At 40.1% G+C, this 22249-nt stretch overlaps 1 protein-coding gene across 9 annotated transcripts in view; it reads right to left on the bottom strand.

Annotated features, from left to right (window-relative positions):
* The window catches only part of WDR17 (WD repeat domain 17), a 95165-nt gene that overhangs the window by 61132 nt on the left and 11784 nt on the right, over window positions 1-22249 (bottom strand). For 2 of the 9 annotated variants that reach the window (XM_050945313.1, XM_050945309.1), the window contains exon 1: window positions 12668-12893. The exons of 1 other annotated variant lie outside the window; for it this stretch is intronic. In XM_050945313.1, coding sequence (XP_050801270.1) covers window positions 12668-12733 — 66 coding nt within the window. In that variant the 5' untranslated portion in view covers window positions 12734-12893. Of the gene's footprint in view, window positions 1-4778; window positions 4962-12667; window positions 12898-22249 lie in introns of those variants that run through there. 6 more of the 9 variants (XM_050945305.1, XM_050945306.1, XM_050945311.1 and 3 more) reach the window with 5 other exon arrangements.

Below are 22249 nucleotides of genomic sequence, written 5' to 3'. Positions count from 1 at the left end.
ATAAGTCAGTGGTTTTATTAAAATATGCTCTCAAAATGAAATTATGCTCTTAACACTGCATTTAAGAGGGAAAATATGATTTTAAGATTTATTACTATTTTGTTGAGATAATCACACATGCTTAAACAGCATCATTTCTGTATTAAATCCTTACACAGTTGTTTTTACTATTTTTGATTTGCAACTACATTTAAATCTACATTTTCAGAATATTTTAGTATTTACCCTGAGCTATAATGTATAAACTACTTCAAACTTTACTCTAGTATCTCTTGTAAACTTGCTGATTTTCTTTTGTTATTTCTAAAGAGTTTCAGTGACACTGTCTGTTTGCAAAATACTTTGATTTTATTTCATGATAAAGGAAGTATTTAGTCTGAAATCCATTACAGCTAAAGAACTTAAATAATAATTTACAAGGATTGTCATGTCTCTTATCAACACTATGCATCAGGCTAGTATCCAGCAGATTTCCTCAGACATTGCAGGTTTCATTAAACGTGCTCATAGTATGAGACAGTGTCATAAACAGATAGTTAAGGGTTAATGTCTCTTTTACCTGTAAAGGGTTAACAAACAGGGAACCAAAAAAACACCTGACCAGAGGACCAATCACGAAACAAGATACTTTCAAATCTCGGTGGAGGGAAGCCTTTGTCTGTAGTTTTGGGTTTTGCTTTGCTCTCTCTAGGCTCTGAGAGTGACCACACATACCTACAGGCTCTCTAATCTTCTGTTCCAATTTTGTAAGTACAAAAGTAGAAAGACAGTTTAGTCTTTTTAATTGTTTTTCTGTATTTGCAACTGTGTATCTGGCTGGTAGAGTTTTAATGTGTATTTGAGTGAAAGTATTTTCAATTGTATTTCTGCTGGAGAAAGCTTTCTTTCTATTGTCTATAAGCTGAAAGACCCTGTAATATTTACCATCTAAATTACAAAGATAACTCATACTGTGAATGGCTTGCCAATTACAGAAACAGTTTCTCCTCTCTTGGTTTTCACACCTAAACTGCTAGAACAGGGCCTCATCCTCCCTGATTGAACTGACCTCGTTATCTCTAGCTTGCTTGCTAGCACACATATATATACCTGCCCCTGGATATTTCCATTACATGCATCTGAGGAAGTGGGTATTCACCCACGAAAGCTCATGCTCCAAAACGTCTGTTAGTCTATAAGGTGCAACAGGATTCTTTGCTGCTTTTACAGATCCAGACTAACACGGCTACCCTCTGATACTTGACACCATGCAAGGCACTGCATTTAGCCGTATGGAATGGAAATCCATCAACCTCATGAAGAAACTTGCACAAATACAGACAGATATCATCTTCCTTTCCAAATGCAAACGGATGGACATCATACCAAATGGACTAAAGGTAAAAAATCCACTGCTATCTACATACTACACAGACCACAGTGAGACATTATGTCATACTCTATCAAAAAAACTGAGGAACCACCTGATCAGCATCCTATACAGCAAACAGGAAAACATCAAAAAAGAGCTCTCCAACCTGGAGACTCTCATTAATAACCAAACTTCTATACAAACGGACTTCACTAGAATAAGACAGGAGATCTACATTACTCACTTCACCTCTCTTCAAAGGAAAAAGGACTGTAAGCTGTCTAAACTCCTACCTGCCACATGGGGCCACAACAGTGGTACCCCTAACCCACCCAGCAATATCGTCAATCTATCCAACTACACACTCAGCCCAGAAGAAAAGTCTGTCCTATCTCGGGGACTCTCTTTCTGCCCTGCCACCCCCACCAACATGATACAGTTCTGTGGCGATCTGGAAGCCTACTTTCGCCGTCTCCGACTCAAAGAATACTTCCAGGACAACACTGAACAGTGCACTGATACACGGGTGCCCTCCCACCACAGCACAAGAAAAAGAACTCCACATGGACTCCTCCTGAGGGTCGAAATGACAGCCTGGACCTATACACTGAATGCTTCCGCCGGCGTGCACAGGCAGAAATCGTGGAACAACAACATCGCTTGCCTCACAACCTAAGTCGTGCAGAACGCAATGCCATCCACAGCCTCAGAAACCACCCTGACATTATCATCAAAGAGGCTGATAAAGGAGATGCCGTTGTCATCATGAACAGGTCTGACTATCAAAAGGAGGCAGCCAGACAACTCTCCAATACCAAATTCTACAGGCCACTTCCCTCAGATCCCACTGAGGAATACACTAAGAAACTACAGCATCTACTCAGGACACTCCCTACACTAACACCAGAAGAAATCAACATACCCCCAGAGCCCCGACCAGGGTTATTCTATCTACTGCCCAAGATCCACAAACCCGGAAATCCTGGACGCCCCATCATCTCGGGCATTGGCACTCTCACTGAAGGATTGTCTGGATATATGGACTCTCTACTCAGACCCTATGCCACCAGCACTCCCAGCTATCTCCGCGACACCACTGATTTCCTGAGGAAACTACAATGCATTGGTGACCTCCCAGAAAACACCATCCTAGCCACCATGGATGTAGAGGCTCTCTACACAAACATCCCACACACAGATGGAATACAAGCTGTCAGGAACACTATCCCTGATGATGCCACAGCACAACTGGCTGCTGAGCTCTGTGCCTTTATACTTACACACAACTATTTCAAATTTGATGACAATATATATCTTCAGATCAGTGGCACTGCTATGGGCACCCGCATGGCCCCACAATATGCCAATATCTTCATGGCCGACCTGGAACAACGCTTCCTCAGCTCTCGTCCACTCACACCCCTTCTCTATCTACGCTACATTGATGACATCTTCATCATCTGGACCCATGGGAAGGAGACTCTGGAAAAATTCCACCATGATTTCAACAGCTTCCACCCCACCATCAACCTCAGCCTGGACCAATCTACACGGGAGGTCCACTTTCTTGACACCACGGTGCAAATAAGTGATGGTCACATTAACACCACCCTATATCGAAAACCCACCGACCGCTATGCCTATCTTCATGCCTCCAGCTTCCATCCCGGGCACATCACACCATCCATTGTCTACAGCCAAGCACTGAGGTACAACCGCATCTGCTCTGACCCCTCAGACAGAGACCAACACCTACAAAATCTCCACCAAGCATTCTCAAAACTACAATACCTGCTCGAGGAAATAAGGAAACAGATCAACAGAGCCAGACGTGTACCCAGAAGCCTCCTACTGCAAGACAAACCCAAGAGAGAAACCAACAGGACTCCACTGGCCATCACATACAGCCCCCAGCTAAAACCCCTCCAACGCATCATCAAGGATCTACAACCCATCCTGGACAATGATCCCACACTTTCACAGGCCTTGGGTGGCAGGCCAATCCTTGCCCACAGACAACCTGCCAACCTGAAACATATTCTCACCAGTAACTGCACACCACACCATAATAACTCTAGCTCAGGAACCAATCCATGCAACAAACCTCGATGCCAACTCTGCCCACATATCTACACCAGCGACACCATCACAGGACCTAACCAGATCAGCCACACCATCACTGGTTCATTCACCTGCACATCCACCAATGTAATATACGCCATCATATGCCAGCAATGCCCCTCTGCTATGTACATCGGCCAAACTGGACAGTCTCTACGGAAAAGGATAAATGGACACAAATCAGAGGAAGTGGGTATTCACCCACGAAAGCTCATGCTCCAAAACGTCTGTTAGTCTATAAGGTGCCACAGGATTCTTTGCTGCTTTTACAGATCCAGACTAACACGGCTACCCTCTGATACTTTTTATTAAAAGTTTTGCTTTTTAAGACCTGTTTGATTTTTTCCCCAGTTGAGGCTCAAGGGAATTGAGTCTGTACTCAACAGGGAATTGGTGAGGAGAAGGGAAGGATAAATTTCCTCTTTGTGTTAGATTCACAGAGCTTGAATCTGTATTGCCCCTGGGTGAGGGGAAGGAGGAAGGGTGAAGGGGGAATCCCTTTGTTTAGATTCACGGAGCTTGAATCTGTCTCTCTCTCCTAGTGTACCCAGGGTGGGAACAGCTGGGAAGAAGAAAGGAGGGGGAAGGGAAATGGTTTATTCCCCTCTGTTGTGAGACTCAGGGAATCTGGGTCTTGGGGTCCCCAGGGAAGGTTTTGGGGGAGACCAGAGTCTATCAGGCGCTCTACCTAAGTCCTGATTGGTGGCAGCATATCAGATCTAAGCTGGTAATTAAGCTTAGGGAAATTCATGCTAGTACCCGTATTTTGGATGCTAAGGTTCAGATCTGGGAATTATACTATGACAGACAGAAAGCAGCATTCATCAGAACATCAGCGTGAAGAAAATAGCAGCAAATTAGAAAAGCAATATAAATATAAATCCAAACTGTTACATTACATCTTTAGCAATGTTGATTTTTCAGTCATCCTCTGTTAAACTCATAATTTCTATTCAAAATAGAAACAATTATTTTATATTTATATATAGCACGTAAATTATGCAGAAAAATTTTGCTTACTCAAAAATTCTGTAAAACGTACACAGCACTAAGGAAGCTATTATTGAAGAATGTCTACAGTTTCCTAGGAGAGAGAGAAAATCCCAAGCCTTTTCTTTTTCAATTGGCATCAGCAGAAACATAATAAGTCCTTCCTAATTACTCAATACAGAAACCAGCATTAAACTGAAAGTCTGTTTACAACAGAGATACTATTATTAAATAACAAACCCATATGACAAAATGGATTGGATGAATGGCTACAGCTATATCATTATTTATAGATACATGCCTAAATTATCCCTACCTTAGAATAGGTATCATTTTTTGTGAACCACTTAAGAATTTCCATGTCCACTCCAAAACCTTGCAGCTCCCAAAATATACCATCTCTTGATCTGGATGTAGAAAGAAATCACTTTACTCAACAGAGGAAGGAACTAAACCCTGATGTTCCAAGGATAATGCAGACTTACTAAAGGATGCAGAAAAAAAGCCTGAGCATTATGTCGCACCAAACACACAAAACGGCAGTGTCAGTAACCTGGCAACTGCAGCTCTTTAAGAGGTACCATTTTAATCTAACCTGTTTTGCTCTATTTCATGTACTCTATGTATTTCATCTATTTGCTGTATTTCATGATTGTACTACATTGTTATTTGCAAAACAGTAGCCTTTTCAAGTCCAGTGAAGAGGCATGACTGGCACTGTACAACATATAGGCACAGAGACACACACCCTGATAAATAAAGGATGCTGTACTATGCCAGTCATGCCTCTTCACTGGACTTAAAAAGGCTACTGTTTTGGATAGATGGATAGATCGATGTTACTATATATACACTGGTATATTGACCACAATCAATACCGTTGCATATCCTCAATCCACCGGTGATTTTGACCCATAAGGAATATATATCTTGTTTATACTGATATATACGTTATTGTGTGAGTGCATGAATGTGAATATACCAAATCTTTGATACATTTATACAGTGGGATACTGATTATCCAAAGCCCCATTTTCTGAATGTCCATATAGAATGCGTGTCTCCTTCTACTGACTCCCTTGTCACTGACTATCAATTATGCAAACAAATTCATTATTCCCAGCTGTTGGGAAATTTAAAAATACTAAACGAGAATTATTGTGTTGACCATATAGGAAATGTTTGCTTTTAATAATTTACATTTGGCATACATATACTCAAAAATAGACTTCTGAATCCAAACCCTTGCCTCTGTGTGCTACAAATACTAATTTTTGGCAGCATGTCAATGACAATATAACAGTTAAAAGATCTAGTTCATACTTCTGATAGAGATATAGGGATGATATCTGCTTAAAGACAGGGGGCCTTGATACCCACCTCTGTGAAAAAATTAATGGCAGAGGAAAACATGCATTGTGAACCGAGCAGTTTAGGTGCATCATCTCTTGCAAGGAAGGAGTCTGTTGACTCATAGAAGAGGTACAGGGATTTGTCTCTTTAACAACATGAATGTCCTAAAATTACTGGGAAATCCAAGGGTCTCTGACAGGAGGATTGATTTAAATCATGATCAAAATCACCAAGCAGGAAATGCTAATTAAAATAATTGATTTTAATTTTGTTTTGCATTTTTTTCAGTTATTTTCTTAAAGAAAAGTCGATTCTCATTGATCGGTAACCATTAAAACATGTTTCAGAGTAACAGTCGTGTTAGTCTGTATGCGCAAAAAGAACAGGAGTACTTGTGGCACCTTAGAGACTAACAAATTTATTTCAGAATGAGCTTTCATGAGCTATAGCATATGCATCCGAAGAAGTGAGCTGTAGCTCACGAAAGCTCATGCTGAAATAAATTTGTTAGTCTCTAAGGTGCCACAAGTGCTCTAGTTCTTTTTTATTAAAATATGTTGATTTCTAACCACCATATACCCTTTACATTAAATCTGATGCTTTTGGGGGGGGGGGGCGGCTAATCAGGGGGATACATTATAACTATGCAAGTTTATTTTAGTAACGCTATAATTAACTTACATTTATTCAGATTCTAAAATTTTACACTTTTACGATGTGAGAAAATGATGACTGATGCATTTCTCATTTACCAGATGATAATTAATTTGTTACTTTTGACTTCTGTCAAGCTCTTTTTTGATGGAAGTTTGAGTTCAGTTAAAAATGCTCAAAAACAACAATTTAATTTTATTAGTTAAATAAAACTACATTAAACATGCTGAAAACATAGAAAATATGATTATCAAAAAGTTTATCAAAACATGGTATGTATTTAAACCTAACTGATTTACTAAACAAAGAAATAGAGCTAAGTGAATAAGTGACTTTTTGATTAATGGGCTGAATCAAATATTTCAAAACAAAAAGTCAAATTAATTTGTTTCAAAATGGCTGAGAGGAACTGTTCTGACTTTTTTTCCTAAAAAAAAAGAAATGACTTTTTTTCCCGCAGCTGAAACTATGAGCTGAATTTGACCCAAATTTGTGAAATTTGGTGCCATGCAAAATGCATTTTGTAGCAAATTTACTATTTACAAATTTACTATTTGCTAAAAAAAGTTACTACCTTTGGTCTGACCCAGTATGGCCATTCTTATGTTCTTATATTCATCTCCATGAAGGAAGTATTATCTGTAGTTAGGGAATTGAACTGCTTGTTTCTAGTCACAATATCTGTCAAGATTTTAAAACTAGTAGATCTCATCCTCACACACCTAGTTTTTATTCATAGATTGGAACAGGAAAACAAGTTTTCCTGCATTTTCAATTCCTAATCAGTTTCTTAACTTTGAATGAACTAGTCACTGAACTAGCTGAATAAACTGAAATGAAGACAATATTCTTTCTGCACCTGCAGAAGAAACTACTGCCATCAAAAGCTGGTTGAGCACTTCAAAATCCAGTTCCAGGTACTTAGCTTGTGACATCCACCAGTTCAGTGGTTTGACTTTCAGTGAAACTTGGCAGCAAACATGTATTGCTTAATATTATTTTTATCTAATTTAAATTATTTTAATAGATTATAGTTAGTTTAAGCCTTAACATAGGTTGTCATAATTTCAAATTAAATTTTAAAACAGGTTTGTTATTAAATTAAATCTAATTTTATTATTATTTGTATTAGCCCCAGTCATGGACCAGGTCTCCATTGTGCTAGTACATCTGTACAAACACCAAACAAAATGTTTTATCCATCCTGGTGTCTGGGTAACTGTCCAGTCAGCCCCTCCACACACTTCCACTCTCCCCCAACCTCAGTGGGAGTAAGCCTCACATAGGAATAATGGTACAATTGGTACACTATTCCTCTTCCAAAGGAACTGGAGGATGCAAAGAAAAATTAAGTCCCAACTGATCTTCAGATGTTAAATGTACTGGTTCTAGAAGAGATAATGCAGAGTACCAAGGCTGAACACTGAAATATTCAGGACACATGTACAACCCGAAAGCCAATAAACGAATTTAATCTCTTAAATCATAACATCGTAGGACTGGAAGTTACCTCAAGACATCATCTAGTCCAGTCCCCTGCACTCAAGGCAGGACTAAGTATTATCTTGACCATTCCTGACAGGTGTTTGTTTAACCTGCAGTTAAAAACCTCCAGTGATGGAGATTCCATAACCTTCTTAAGCAATTTATTCCAGTGCTTAATCACTCTGACAGCTAGGACATTTTTCCTAATGTCCAATCTAAACTGCCCTTGCTGCAATTTAAGCTCATTGCTTCTTGTCCTATCCGCAGAGGTTAAGGAGAACATTTCTCCCTCCTTCTTGTAAAATAATGTATACTATGAAGTATTATAAATTAAAACTAAAATAAATACATTTGTCAAATAAATAAACAATGTACAGTTTATGTCATCTTTGCCTTCATGCCCCTCCTCTCCCAACTGTGCTTGTTCACTCACTACATTCACAAAATTCATTAATTTGGCTTCTGAATACTAAAGGGAACTTGTGAGATTCTAAAATGTAATTGCAAAGCATGGAGATTATTTAAAACACTTATGGAGATGCAGCTGAGTCTACCTTTTAGTTATAAGACTGATTGTAAATACTTCCTCCCATATCTCCAAAAAGCTAAGCCCCTGACATTTCATATGGCACATTCATATCGTATTAGAGTTTGTTTTAAATTTTTACCCCAAACTTCCCCAAAAAGAGAGTTCTGAAGCTATGTTGTTTAAAAAATTTCCATAACATTCAGTTTGAAATAGAGGCAAAGCATTAAGGAACCATTTTTTAAAGTAGGGTAGAGGAAGAAAATAAGTCAAATAAAGAGGACCTATCTAACTAAAGCTGAAAAAGTTTACAAGAAGAACAGTAAGTGTGTTCAACAGAAAATAAAACAGTTTGGATACAGCACACCAACAAACTGAAATGAGCTGATGAGAGAGGGAATACACAATGAATGCTATCCTGGGTGAAAGAGATGTTGCTCCAGCATGTGTACCTCTGGATGTATTCTAGCTGATCCCTCTGGGATCTGGCCAATAGGATCAAAGGAAGTCAACTTAATGTGACTTTACCAGCATTCCCACCAAATCCTGTATGCAAATTGATAGAACCTATATTAGATGGGGCTCTGAGACTGCTCACAGATCTAACATTAATATGAATCAATGTCCTTTGCCCATGGTTAAAAGGTAAATCCACCATCTCTGCCAGCTGTTAAAGTAGCTGGAAACAGAAGGAGTTCTCACTTAACCAACCAAGGAGGTTGGGGAGTTGTGGGGAAGCACTACTTAAAAAAAATAATCAGACAGAAGAGGAGGGTGGTGTTTTTAGCAAAGTAGAACGAGCTGTGCTCCCCAGCTGCTCTACCTTACATTAATCCCTCTCTATATCTTAAATTATTGTGGAATCCAACCATGAAAGGTCAGAATATTGGCAGAGAAGTTATCTGATGCTCATTAGTTAACAACTCCTTGGTAACCTCAGCTAAGAAGGGAAAGTTAGAAACAGCAATAGATGGCAAAAATCAGCTACATCAAATGATGGCTTCTTAACATTATTTTGTGTTCCTGAGTAAGTGGTAGACTCCCCCTTTAAAGCAGATATTAATGATAACTATCTCATTAGGTACACACCAATCAACAGGGGCAAAAGTTCTGCTTTGCATATGGTGGCAAACAAATGTAATGAATTTCCAGTTCTAGATATGGGCCATCAAATTTCTAGCCCTTGTGTAGCGAAAATGGCCTTCTGAATATGAATTGAACCAATGCAGTCTGACTGAAACTGTAAATTCACTGCCTTGAACAGCTCAAAGCCTTGCAAAGCTTTTCTGGACCACTAATAAGTTTTTCATTTATTATGACAGTCACAATAAAGGGTAATTACATAAATTTGGTTCCTGTGCTGCTCTAAAGTAAGTGTTAAATGCCCCATACTTCTCAATAAGATTTCAGTTCTGTAACCAAATGATGACAATTAAAATGTTAAATATAGTTAAACTACTTTATTGCTGATCATTTTAGTAGAACTATCCAGCTAATGTGCTTATCCAATGTGGATCAATATCATTGAAGACAGACAGGAAAATCTTCTTAGGTCTGCTGTGTACAATCCATGGTCCCCAAACTGCGCATATCTTTCTCATACCTTTGAAGAAGCAGGGAACCGTTGAGAACAAGCAAAGGAAAGAGTAGAGAGTTCTTGTACAGGCTAAAGTTCAGCTAAAATTAATTGACTTGTGGCGTTTTAATGCAACTTTAATAATGAGAACTTACTAAATTTCTATAAATGTCTATTGAATGATAAGTAACCATTGAAGTAAAAAGGATGGATAATATTTGTATAATCTTTGTTGAAAGCATTTTTAATGAATCTGAACAATAAAAATATCACATTTACCCTACAGAATAAGACTTGCCTTGCCTTTCAGAATGCATGTGACTGCCTCAAAGATAAAAACATACTTGAAGAGATAGAGTTGCTAGCGCCATTTTCCTGCTGATATTTTTCAGACTTCTACATATATTTTGTCAATTGCTACATACAATTACAGCATGCTTGACATAAATATGTAATTGTGTGCATTTACAACGGATTAAAATATGAAAACCTATGTCTGATCCTCAAGCACCTGGCAAGCTGACATTGCATTATTGGAAAGGTTGTGCACCTCTGGCTACACTTGATTTGGCAGTACTTCACCAATGGGGATAAGAGCCTGATTGTATGTCCTGTTCAATAACACTGGCTTCTGTGGTACTATTGATTTCACAGGGTGAGCCAAGGAGCTCAGAAGTTCCATTTTAGAAAGACCAGTAAAAAAAAGATACCTGCATGGAAAATTTCAGCCCAAACAGTTAAAGTTTGGCAAAGTTATGAGCTACTGTAACAAAATGGTCTTATAACAAAAGTATTGGATGACCTTAACTATAAGCAACTCTGTCAGTGCTATCTATAAATTATATCTTCTCATCCCTAGATCATAAAATTTTATTCTTTTCCTTCTTCAAATTCTTTCTTCTAGAACTGCAATAAAATGAAAAGCCAAATGTTAACACCAGTGCTTCTGAGTGGTCACTATATACGCTAATATTCCTAACAGCACACAGCCAGACATGTTGAATCATACAAGTAGTTATGTCAACTTGAATCAACACGTAACACAGGTTTCAAACTAACATCTTTTGAGAGCTGGCTGTTCATATGATATTAGGATTAGTTTTCAGATGTTAAATGCAATTAAAGAGACAGCTAAATATATTAAAGAATCCTGTGGCACCTTATAGACTAACAGATGTTTTGGAGCATGAGCTTTCGTGGGTGAATACCCACTTCTTCAGATGCATGGCTCATGCATCTGAAGAAGTGGGTATTCACCCACGAAAGCTCATGCTCCAAAACATCTGTTAGTCTATAAGGTGCCATAGGATTCTTTGCTGCTTTTACAGATCCAGACTAACACGGCTACCCCTCTGATACTAAAGATATAAAATACTTTCTATTGCCATGCTGACTATTGCTATAGCCAACACAGCCACAGTAGATGATGAAAGAGAGGTAGGCAGTCCACAAGATTATCAAGGTGTGTCCCATACTACGAAAATATTTGAGAACCCTGAGGTAGGGAATCTGTTTTTGTCTCCCAGGAGAAGGTTACCAGCCACACCATAGCATAGCCTCCTTCCTGCTGTCTGCTTGTCCTTAGAGCATTATTGGTCTGAGATATAGCTACCACTAATCTCACAATTGCTTACCTTATGAGTGGCTGCTAGAGAATGAGCCTGTATCAAAAGCAACTATGCAATATAAAAGATACAGTAGATGAGAATGAGAAAAAAAGATTAAAATCTTCTAGCTCTACATTGCAGCTGTGGGCACATAATTTGCATTTAACAAATCACACATATAGTTAACTAATAAAGAACTACTGTAAAACAGAGAAGCCAGCAACTCCTGCTGCAACATGATTTAATGGCTGAGAAATATACCATTAAAAGAAAAATATGAAAAAGACACCAAGCAATTACATTAAAAGAGGGCATAACATATCAAAAGATATATGCCTTTCATTATATTCCTGTCTTAAACCTATGAAAAACAGTAATAGATCAAGCTTGCCCAAAGCATATGGTAATCAAAACACATTTAAACATTTTTTCCAAGACATCTTGCAAAGGTTGCCATAGCAACCACTCTTCTGGTTTTGAAATAATGTCACTCGTTCCATAAAATCCTATATCAACATCCAGAGTACAACATGGAGATGACCCGAGGTAAAGTTCTATGCTCTATTTTTTAAATATTGTCTTATTCAGATTTTCCCCACTCTATTCTATTCTTTACTGTAGTTAGTTGATTAGAACCAATAGCTATTACAGTCATTCCCTCTAACAGACTAAAATGGAACATTTAATTTCATCTTTGAAAATTTACTACATATTAAAGTATGCAACAAGAAAATAAAAATGCAGCTATTTGGCAACTGAAGTTCCAAGCCTGAAAGATACAGTTCTGCTGGTTATTCATATTACATTATACTGAAATCTTCAAAATATGTCATTACATACTTATCTCAGGGTTAAGACCATATAAATAAACATTAATGATCCATTCTCAGTACTGCAATACAAATAATGCTAATGGTATATGTAACACAGAGAAACAGCAGTGCAATGAAGTAAAATGTAAGGCAGTAAAATGGAAAATGGTAATTTTAACAAAGAATTCTTACTCTTTGGTGTCCTTCATACCAATCATCTTCATCAAACCAGTGAGAAATATAAGTCATCCAAGCCATGATACACAGTATGTTTGAAATTTAAAACATTAATAAGACTATATCTCAGCATCTGAACACAGATAAGGACAACGTGGCTTCTGTGCTAAAATTTACCCAAACTAAACCAAGCTACACAGCCATCAGTTCTGGGCTTAGTGAAATGATTCTCTACAATAATAAGCTGTAAGTTCATGAATATTCCATGTGAAAGACTTTTAATGAGAATACAAATATGATCCATTTAAGAAATTCTAAATGAAAAAATTGAAATCAGCAACAAATAAACAAAATCATTACCATATCATATATTTCAGTATTTTAAAATTAAAGCTGATTAATGTTGCAAACTGGGTTATAAAACACTGATGAGCTGTGAAGAAACAACTGTGCTAGACTGTTAAATGGTTCTTATTTATTGTCCAAAACAGATTTTCTGTTTTCTGTTTTAGACTATAAAATTGGTCTGTAAGAGGTAGTTTCCTGTACACAAAATCTAAGTGTTAAAATGTAAAGTACCTTTAGCTTTATGGGGCTAGATAAATTAGGCAATATGAATTTCAATATCTGTGCTTTGGTTGTGTTGAGTGGTTTAGAATGGTACAAATAATACTACTTAGGAATGGTCGCAACACCTACATATAGGTTGCCTAACAATTTCTAGCAAAAAAGAAATTTGTTTTTGAAGAGCTCTAAAGCATCCGTTGTTTGCAATTGAGATCTCTAGGGCTCTGCCACAGCCATCGGCACTGAGGAGGAGCTCAAAGTACAGTCATCACCATAACTTTACAGATAAGTGCCGTGTTTGTGTTCTCCCCCTCGCTCTCCTCCCCCTTGGTATCAAGGGGATTTAAAGAGATAGTTCCACCTATGTGCTACCCACTCCTTTGACTTACCTACTGGGCCATGAGGTGCCATATACTCCCCACAACATCAAAGGAGTATGAAGTGCTGTTAACAAAGAGGGAGAAGGAGGAAGGAAGAAAAGCCCCCTTCTATCAGCACCACAATCCACTATTTCAACACCACCATATGTCAGCTGCACTTATTTAGGGACTATCATGCACATTTTTCTGGGGACTCCAGCAAAGCACAGAACAGACCCTAAAAATCTGGAAAACTTGGAATATCTGCATCTTCAAAGATGTGGGATCCAATTATCCTACACACTCCCAAATTACACTGTGTTAAGGAAACTTTCCTCCAAATCACCACATTGGGATAAATCCAAAAGCAGGACACCTGAAGCCAATTGTTCAATCAGTAAAATCATTAAAGAGAGGAGGAAAACAATACAACAATCTGAAAATCCTGCTGCTGAATGCACAGTTGGCCATCAACAAAAAATATAATTGTTAAACATTTTAGTTTGTATTTGCTCAGTTAACCCTACAGAAGGGTTGCCTCTAACATCCATTCTATTGTCACTGAGCATGCTTCCCAGCACCTCACTTCAGAATCCTGGGGTCCAGAACTGAACCTCTGGACGGGATGCAGAGATAATAAATCCTCATCCTTTTACTACTATTCAAAATACCTTATGGCTTAGGATAAAGGTACACTGGGCTGCAAATCAGAATTAAGTCAAGTGTCATGTCTTACACCAACTGATGTTAATAATTTTGTGCCTTTCATGATCTTTATTATTGAATAATGCCTGTCACTACGTTGTTTGGCTGCCTGCTTTCTCCACAGCTGGCAGCCTCCCTATGCGCACCCCCTGCAGTGCCTTCCGCCTGCCAGCAGACCCCGCAGATCAGTGCCTTCCCCCTCCTTCCCCCACCTCCTGCCGGTCCCAATCAGCTGGCTTGTGGCGTTTTGGAGGGAAGGGGGAGGAGCGAGGACTCGGCACGCAGGCTCTCCCTCCCTCCCCTGCCTCCTGAATGCTGCAAGCCAGCTGATTGCCCCAGGCAGGAGGTGGGGGGAGCCTGTGCCAAATCCTTCCTCCTCGCTCTCTCCTGCCTCCTAAACACCGCAAGCCAGCTGATTGTCTCAGGCAGGAGGGAAGTGGGAGGAGCAAGGACTTGGCGTACCTCCCTCGCTTCCCGCTGGTGGCAATCAGCTGGCTTGTGGCGTTTCGGAGGCTGGAGGGAGGGGGGAGGAGTGAGGACTCCTCATGCAGGCTCCTCCCCCCCGCCTCCCAAACACGCAGGCCAGCTGATTGCCTCGGGCGGAGGAGGAGCAAGGACTCAGCATGCCTTCCTCCTCCCTCCCCCCACCTCCTGAACGCAGCATTTAGAAGGGAAGGGGGAGGACCCAGGACGCACTGTGCGAAGTAAAGGGGGGGAGAAGAGGAGAGTCAAGGGTGGGGGATTGGGGGAAGAGGTGGAGTGGGCGGGCTGAGGGTTGAGCCCCCTGCCCCTGATGTTTGCAGAGTAGGGGAAGCTGCCCTGGAACCTAACCCCCCTCAAGCCACTTAAAGTTGCATTTTTCAGGAACAGAGGTACAACGTTAAGTGAGGAGTTACTGTACCTTTTTATCATCATTTTCTTTCCCACTATCTGTCAGATAGAGAAGTAAGACTGACTTCAGAGAGGAGATGCAGTATTATCTCTCAACTAGATCTCAAAAAATGTTTGCAAAAAAACCTGACAACCTCCCTGCTCCCTTTCCCCAAACCAGGACTGGTTTACAGGTTAGTTACAAGCTGGAAACATAATACAGATTGCACAAAAAGTTCCCTTACTGAGAAACACAGAAACCAAAACCTGTTGAAACTCCTGGATTCATTTGGTTTCTATGTGAACCAAGATGAAACTAAATAATCAGGAGTGAATTTTGCTTCATGTTTTAGGAGCAATACAAACCTGACACTCCAAACAAAACTCTAGATGCATGAACACAAAGATGCTCATTCACACTAACTTTTGCAAACCAAAACTAATTGAATTTAATACAAATCTACTTGGAGCCAGATGTGAGTAAGACACATTTGTAGTGATTCCAAGAATTCTTGAGGGGGTATGTAACTAATATCAGATTCCAGGATGCTGTAGAATTATTCCCTAGACTCATTTAGTCACACAGAGCAGGTTGTTTCTTTTTGAATATGTCTACACTACAATTAAACACCCAGGGCTGGCCCATGCCAGCTGACTTGGGCTCCAGGAGTTCGAGCTAAGGCACAGTTTAATTGCTGTGTAGACATTCGGGCTTGTGCTGCAGCCCAGGCTCTGGGATCCCTGAAGAGGGGAGGGTTCCCGAGCCTAGGCTCCAGCCCGAGCCTGAACGTCTACACTGCAATTAAACAGGCCCTTAGCTGACTTAGTCTCGTAGGACTTGGACTGGCACAGGCCAGCTATGGGTTTTTAACTGCAGTGTTAACATACCCTTAGATTCAAACCTGTAGCGTAAACAAGTTCTGTGTCTCCTTGAGGCAGACAGAACTGGGAGGGGGCAGACAGGTCCTACATTGGGGTGGGAGGGACCTTAGGACCAGCTCAGCAGAAAGATTTATCTAAGATTTATGTATTTTATTTAAGTCTCCCCAGGTGCTCTTGAGGTATAAAGGTACTCCCAAGAAAGGGAGCAAATTTGGGGCATAGTCACAATGTGTGAACTTTGTTAGCAGCAAGGCAAGAGCTCTCTCACAGCAGGTATCCAACCTTTTCAGATTTATTTCTGAAGACAGTGGGGGAACCATTCCCTATTGACCTCATCCTGAGCTAAGAAGAGAAAATGGAAGCAGAGCTATACCTCCATTCTGTTCAGCTGGGAGGCATGAAATCCTGAGAGTTCACTGGAGCCTTCATGGCTATGCCTGGAAAAAAATATGCTGGAAAAGAAGCACAACCCAAACATCTTGGACGAGGGAGAGGTAAGGAATCTAGTAATAGGGTATATCGGTGCTACAAGCACTGCAGGTGTATCATACATACTTACTACAGTGACAGACCAGGTTTATACATTGATCTAGTAAATCTACTCCCTCAAGAGGTCACAGAATTGACATCAACCTACAATTCTTCCTTCAATCTAGCTGTGTCTACAGTGGTGTTAGTAAATATTAACTTAACTATTTTTAAGTTAACTTCTCATAATTCTATGTGCTAACCAAAATCCTTTTTATGTTGTGTATTGATATATTTAGTTCCCTATATATAGGGCCCTTCCAATTTTGCAGCCATGAGAGATGCAACACAGACCATCCCACGTCCCCTTGTTCCTAGGAGTGCCCCAGCAAAGGGGGCTCCTAGCTTCAGTTAGGCTGGGGAGGGACAGGACTTGTCCATCCCCTGCACAACTACTGGGGCGAGGGGGAAGACCAGACCCACCTCCAGATGCCTCCCCCCTGCCACAGAATGCTCTCTGGGACTGGACAGCAGCCCCAGAGGTTCCTGCAGCTGGAGGAGGCTTGTGAACATGGGTCTAATCTTCCCTTATTCCTAGAAGCACCCCAGCAAATGGGGCTCCTTGCTCCAGCAGGGCTGTGGAGGGACAGGACTTCTCTCCCCCACCCAGAGAAGCTGTGCAGGGGATGGACGAGACCAGACTCACCTCCGGTTGCCTCCTTCTGCTGCAGGACACTCTGGGACTGTGCAGCAGCCCCAGAAGTTCCTGCAGCTGGAGGAGGCTTGTGGAGTTGGATCCGATCTTCCCTGTCCTGATGGGAGCATCCCAGCAAAGGGGGCTCGTTGGTGCTAGTCGAGGCAGGACAGGACTTGCTCTTTTCCTGCACGGCTGTTCTTAGATATCTCTCCCAGCTGCAGATACCTCCACACCCCTTCCTCCCCACCTCTGTCCAGCTCTGAAGGCAGCACAGAAGTGAGGGTGGCAATCCTATAACCTCCCTACAACAGGTTTGCAACACCCCTCCCCCTCATCCCCTTTTGGTAGGGCGAATCGGGGGGACCACTCTGGGCCCCATGCTTTGGGAGCCCCTGCACGCAGATGTGATTGGCCAGCACAGTCGGTTCCAGAAGAAACGAGTCCATCACTTCTGCTCCAGGCCCTGCACCCTTCTAGGGATGGCCCTGGTCATTTGACCCATCTCATACAAGAAATTCTTGGTATGAGGCACTCTCGAAACAAAGAGCTAGTGCAGCATCAAGGGAGTTCATTTCAACAGTGGTCAGCATTTATGAGGTCCATTACCTTATATGGGGACCAGTATATTTGAAAAAATGTCTTTTGGTGAATAAGCTGTAGTCTCAGGTCTATATTTGCTTTTGTAATATTAGACAATTGTATTCCACTGGGTTGGAGATAGTTGTGTATCCAAATCTCTATTCCAAGCAACACTCACATTTTCAATCTTTGGCAGTGTTTTTTGGATCAGAAATTGCCAAAGGATATGGCTGGCCAAGTAAATCCAGAAAGTTTCTTCCATAATAAACATTCTGGAAGTTCTGGAGCTCCAAATGCATTTGTAAGTAAATGTTTAATTGGAGATATTTCCCTGCTCCAGAGAAGGGCAAGTCAATTGTTGAGGAAGATCTACAAATGGTTTTAAATTTATCATTCTCAATCAGCTGCAACACAGTTAATTCCTCTTTCCATCCAATCCCTCCACATCAAGATTTGCCACCAATTTTAAAGCTAGGATTGCTCCATAGGATCTTCTCTACATGAAAGAATGGACGAAAGCAGAACTTTATAGACAAGTTTGACCAAGCTTGCCTCACAGCTATTATTGTGGGACCACTGGAACCATTAAATCCATAATAATTTGATCCCTATAATGCCTGAAAGGGGGAGAAGGTATACCAATTCTCAGTCAACCTGAACACAAGGTAGGGTCTGTGCCAATCTCTCAATCTTCTCTGGCCCAGATGGGAGCAGTTGAGTACCTGGCCCCAAAGTCTGAGAATGACTACTGCATGAATAAGAGAGAGTTGATTGAGCTGAAGTTGGTAGGCTGGGGAAGGCAATTGGAAACCATGGTAAGAATTATATCTGCTGTTTAGAATGAAAATATATGCCCATGATTTGTTAGTAAAGTTCACACAATCTCAGTTTCACTGTTGAATTTATTTATTACATGATTATATAGCAGCAGGGGAGAGCACAAGTTCTCCAAACTACATCTGGCCTGGAAGTTGCAACCATTTCTTTTGTTTGGGCACTTTAATAGCGTCAACTACGCCGTTCTCAATCTAAGATTAGATTGCTGCACTGCACAGTACATAGACCCACACCTTAAATTAGTGTGGAAACTGAAACTGATAAAGATTATTGTGATCTACTCAATTCCTATATACTATAAATTTTCATCACAAGCACATTATACAAATGCTCCATGATCTTCATCAGTTGCCTATTGTTTTCTGTATGCAGTTAAATTTACAGTTGATTTTGAACTATAAAGACATAAATTGCATGGGACCTACATACTTGAGAGATGGCCTCTCTCTCGATGTGACACAGTAACACTTGGATACACAAAGGCATTTCAAGTTGGAGCTGCTTTGTATATGAAAGCAGGACCTGTCAATAGAATGTTTTCTGGTAGGCCCCTGCTCTCTGGAATTCACCCTCACTCCTTGATCCAAAATAGCCATGTTGACTTTGGACACACTAGAAAATCCATCTATTATCCTCATGCTTTTGGAAAAGTTGGGCTGGTATTTTTGGAAGAAAGATAAAAGAGAGAGTATTAGATCATTTATTATTGGATGATTACTTATGTTGCTAAATCTGTTATTCATTGATTATTATAAACTTTATAATTTGTCAAAGATATCTACTGCTACTGTCTCTGTTTTAGAAAAATGAAGCAAAATAATTAATTTCTCTAGATAAAATTAGCTATTTAGTTTCTTAAAATAATTCCAACATGATGTGTAGTGCCTGTAATTTAATGACACAGGACTCAATCCAGCTTTCTACTTCTGAGAGTTAGAAATACCACCAATAAATTCAATGTATTTATACCAGTGAAAAATTGGCGAGAGTTCAGAATGAGCCTCATCTTGTTTGATTCTATTTCAACCCAGTTAAATAGTATTTTAAAATATGCCCAATCAAAGCTGTGACCCTATCCACTCCTGTATTTACAAGATACACACTTCTGCAATATTTGTACAAAATATGCTTTGTGAGGTATCACATGAAAGCTAATAATATGCTGGTTTTTAATATCATCATAAAATGCACATGTTAACCTTATATATGAAGTTAATAATTCCCTTTGTATAATGTTACCAGAACATGTTTAAAACAAAAAACAGCCTAGCCTAGTAAAGTGATAAACAGGTCTGTTTTACACAAAGGAATGTGGATTTACCTCAATTTATATATTAGCCATAAACAAAGCTATCAAGCTAAACCAACAGGAGTTATCCTGAGCCTATACGCAAGAGACAGAGAATTAACATGGCTCCTGTACCCCAGAGAGACACAGGAGACTGAATCCCTAGGAGGTCTTTCTGAATTTTAAGACAAAAAAATTCCTTTGGAAATATAAGCCACACAGAGAGATTCCATCTTTTGCCTACACCTGAGGAGACAAAAGACCCAAGCACTTCTTGCTCTGTGTCTTGGGTCCTGGCCAGCAGGTTTGGTCAGTCAAGTTGCCAGAATGATTGGTGAGCAAACTACTTTGAGCAAAGTCTGTAGCTTATATTAGATCTTATCCATCTTTCTTAATCTAGAAAGCATATGTTTATGCTTCAATCCCTGCTAATTGGTATCGAATTTTGAAATTAACAGTTGCAAATTAGAGATTAACTGTTTCTTAATGAAGAATGTAACAAAATTCATTCATAAATTCTGACATTGCTTTAAGGGTTAAAAAAGCCTTTTCTACCTTAAAAAACATCTGTGATCCTTCTTTACTCATAATATTGTGCTAAGAGAATGTTAATATTTAAAAAGCAGGATAATGAAAAAAATAACACAGAAAGTTGTTTTGAATGCATTAAAATTAGAACGTATACACCCATGATAAATTCCAACAATTGCAAAAGTCTAGAAGATAGATGTGTACAATTCCTAGAATGTAGTATTATTGCACATAATATTGGATTAAACAGATACATAACCTTAAAATCATCATTTAAAGTGAAACTCTATTCTGAAAAGCAACTCTGTGATAATGGCGTCATAGAGTTCCATGTAATTTTCTCAATAATTACAGATCAAATGCACTCAGTTTACAGTTCAACATTTTTTCCTAACTGCCAACTGTGCCCACCCAAACAGGACTCAGAGTCAACTTGTTTCTTTCTTTCTTGCACCTTCATAAGCTGTTTTAAAGGTTCCATAGGCCATCCTGACCTTTAATTACATTTGAGGCAACCCACTGTCTTCTGATTAAGCCCTCAGCAACACCTATCCAACACCACTGCCATCAATGAATTTGCCCAAGTGTAACTTATTGGCTGTGCTGGAAGATTATTCATATTATTGTTTACACAGGATACCACCAGACATTAATTTAACCATAAGTAAGGCTACATTTTAGTCACAGGTATTTTTAGTAAAAGTCATGGACAGGTCATGTGTGGTAAACAACATTTCACAGCCCATGACCTGTCCATGACTTGTACTATATACCCCTGACTAAATCTTGGGGGTAGGGCAGCTTGGGACTCCTGCTGGTGCTGGGGGGTCAGTGGGCGGGGCTCCCAGACTCCCTACCTGGCTCCTCATGACTCTCTGGAAGTAGGGACAGCTAGACTAGGCCCAGAAGCCCTCTGCTAAAGGTCTCAGGGTCCTGCCACACCCAAGCCCAGAGAGCAGCAAAAGAGAGATCCTCCAAGCAGCTTAGAGTGGCTACAGGGGAAGCAGCAAATCGGGGCCAGGAGGCTCATATAAAAAGGAGCAGCAGAGACAGAGTCAGTCAGTTGCTGTCTGGAACTGGGAGAGGATTGTGTTCCTGGCTGACTGAAAGAGCAGCAAGACCACAGACAGCTCAGTGTGGGCAGGGACCATGCAAACTCAGAAGGTGCTCCTGGATGGCTGCTGGGACTGAGTAAGGACTGAGCCCAGAGAAGGCTGCAGGTAGACAGTGTCTCCAAGGAGGAAGCCACATATGAGGGCTGGGAGAAGGTAAAGACTGTCTACCCTAGAAGGGATTTGTTCTGTTCCATGTACAGACAGCGTGTGAGACTTGGATGGAGGGCTGAGTCACTGAAAACCCACCGAAGAAACCATCAACCATGAGAGGTGGGTGCTGACCCCATTATGGATATACAGAATATTTAAGAATCAGGAAAGTGTAATAATTATAAAATAGTTAAAGCCATTATATACAAGACTACATATTATACATGGAGCAAAATTATTCATTTAGTGTATACTAGATCTGAAATGCTGGTCCTAGCTTGGGGCTGTTTAAATAACCACCTCCTCTGTATACAACTGAATGCTGGACTGTCCTGGTTTCTGTAGAATGAGCACTGATCCACTGTAGTCCACAAAGATACGTTTGTCTCAGTAAGTTCATCATGTTGCATACATTATGTTGTGCTGTCTATACAGGGGTTGTCTATGACTTTTTCCTATCATAAATTGTACCATTTTAACAAAAAGTATATTTTAAAAACAGATTTAGTTAAATTGGTACAAATCCCTGTGTGCAAAATTAACATGCTT

This window comes from Gopherus flavomarginatus, chromosome 3 (genome assembly GCF_025201925.1).
Source record: "Gopherus flavomarginatus isolate rGopFla2 chromosome 3, rGopFla2.mat.asm, whole genome shotgun sequence".
Taxonomy (NCBI): Eukaryota; Metazoa; Chordata; order Testudines; family Testudinidae; genus Gopherus; species Gopherus flavomarginatus.
This window is presented reverse-complemented; position numbering and strand designations above follow the sequence as displayed.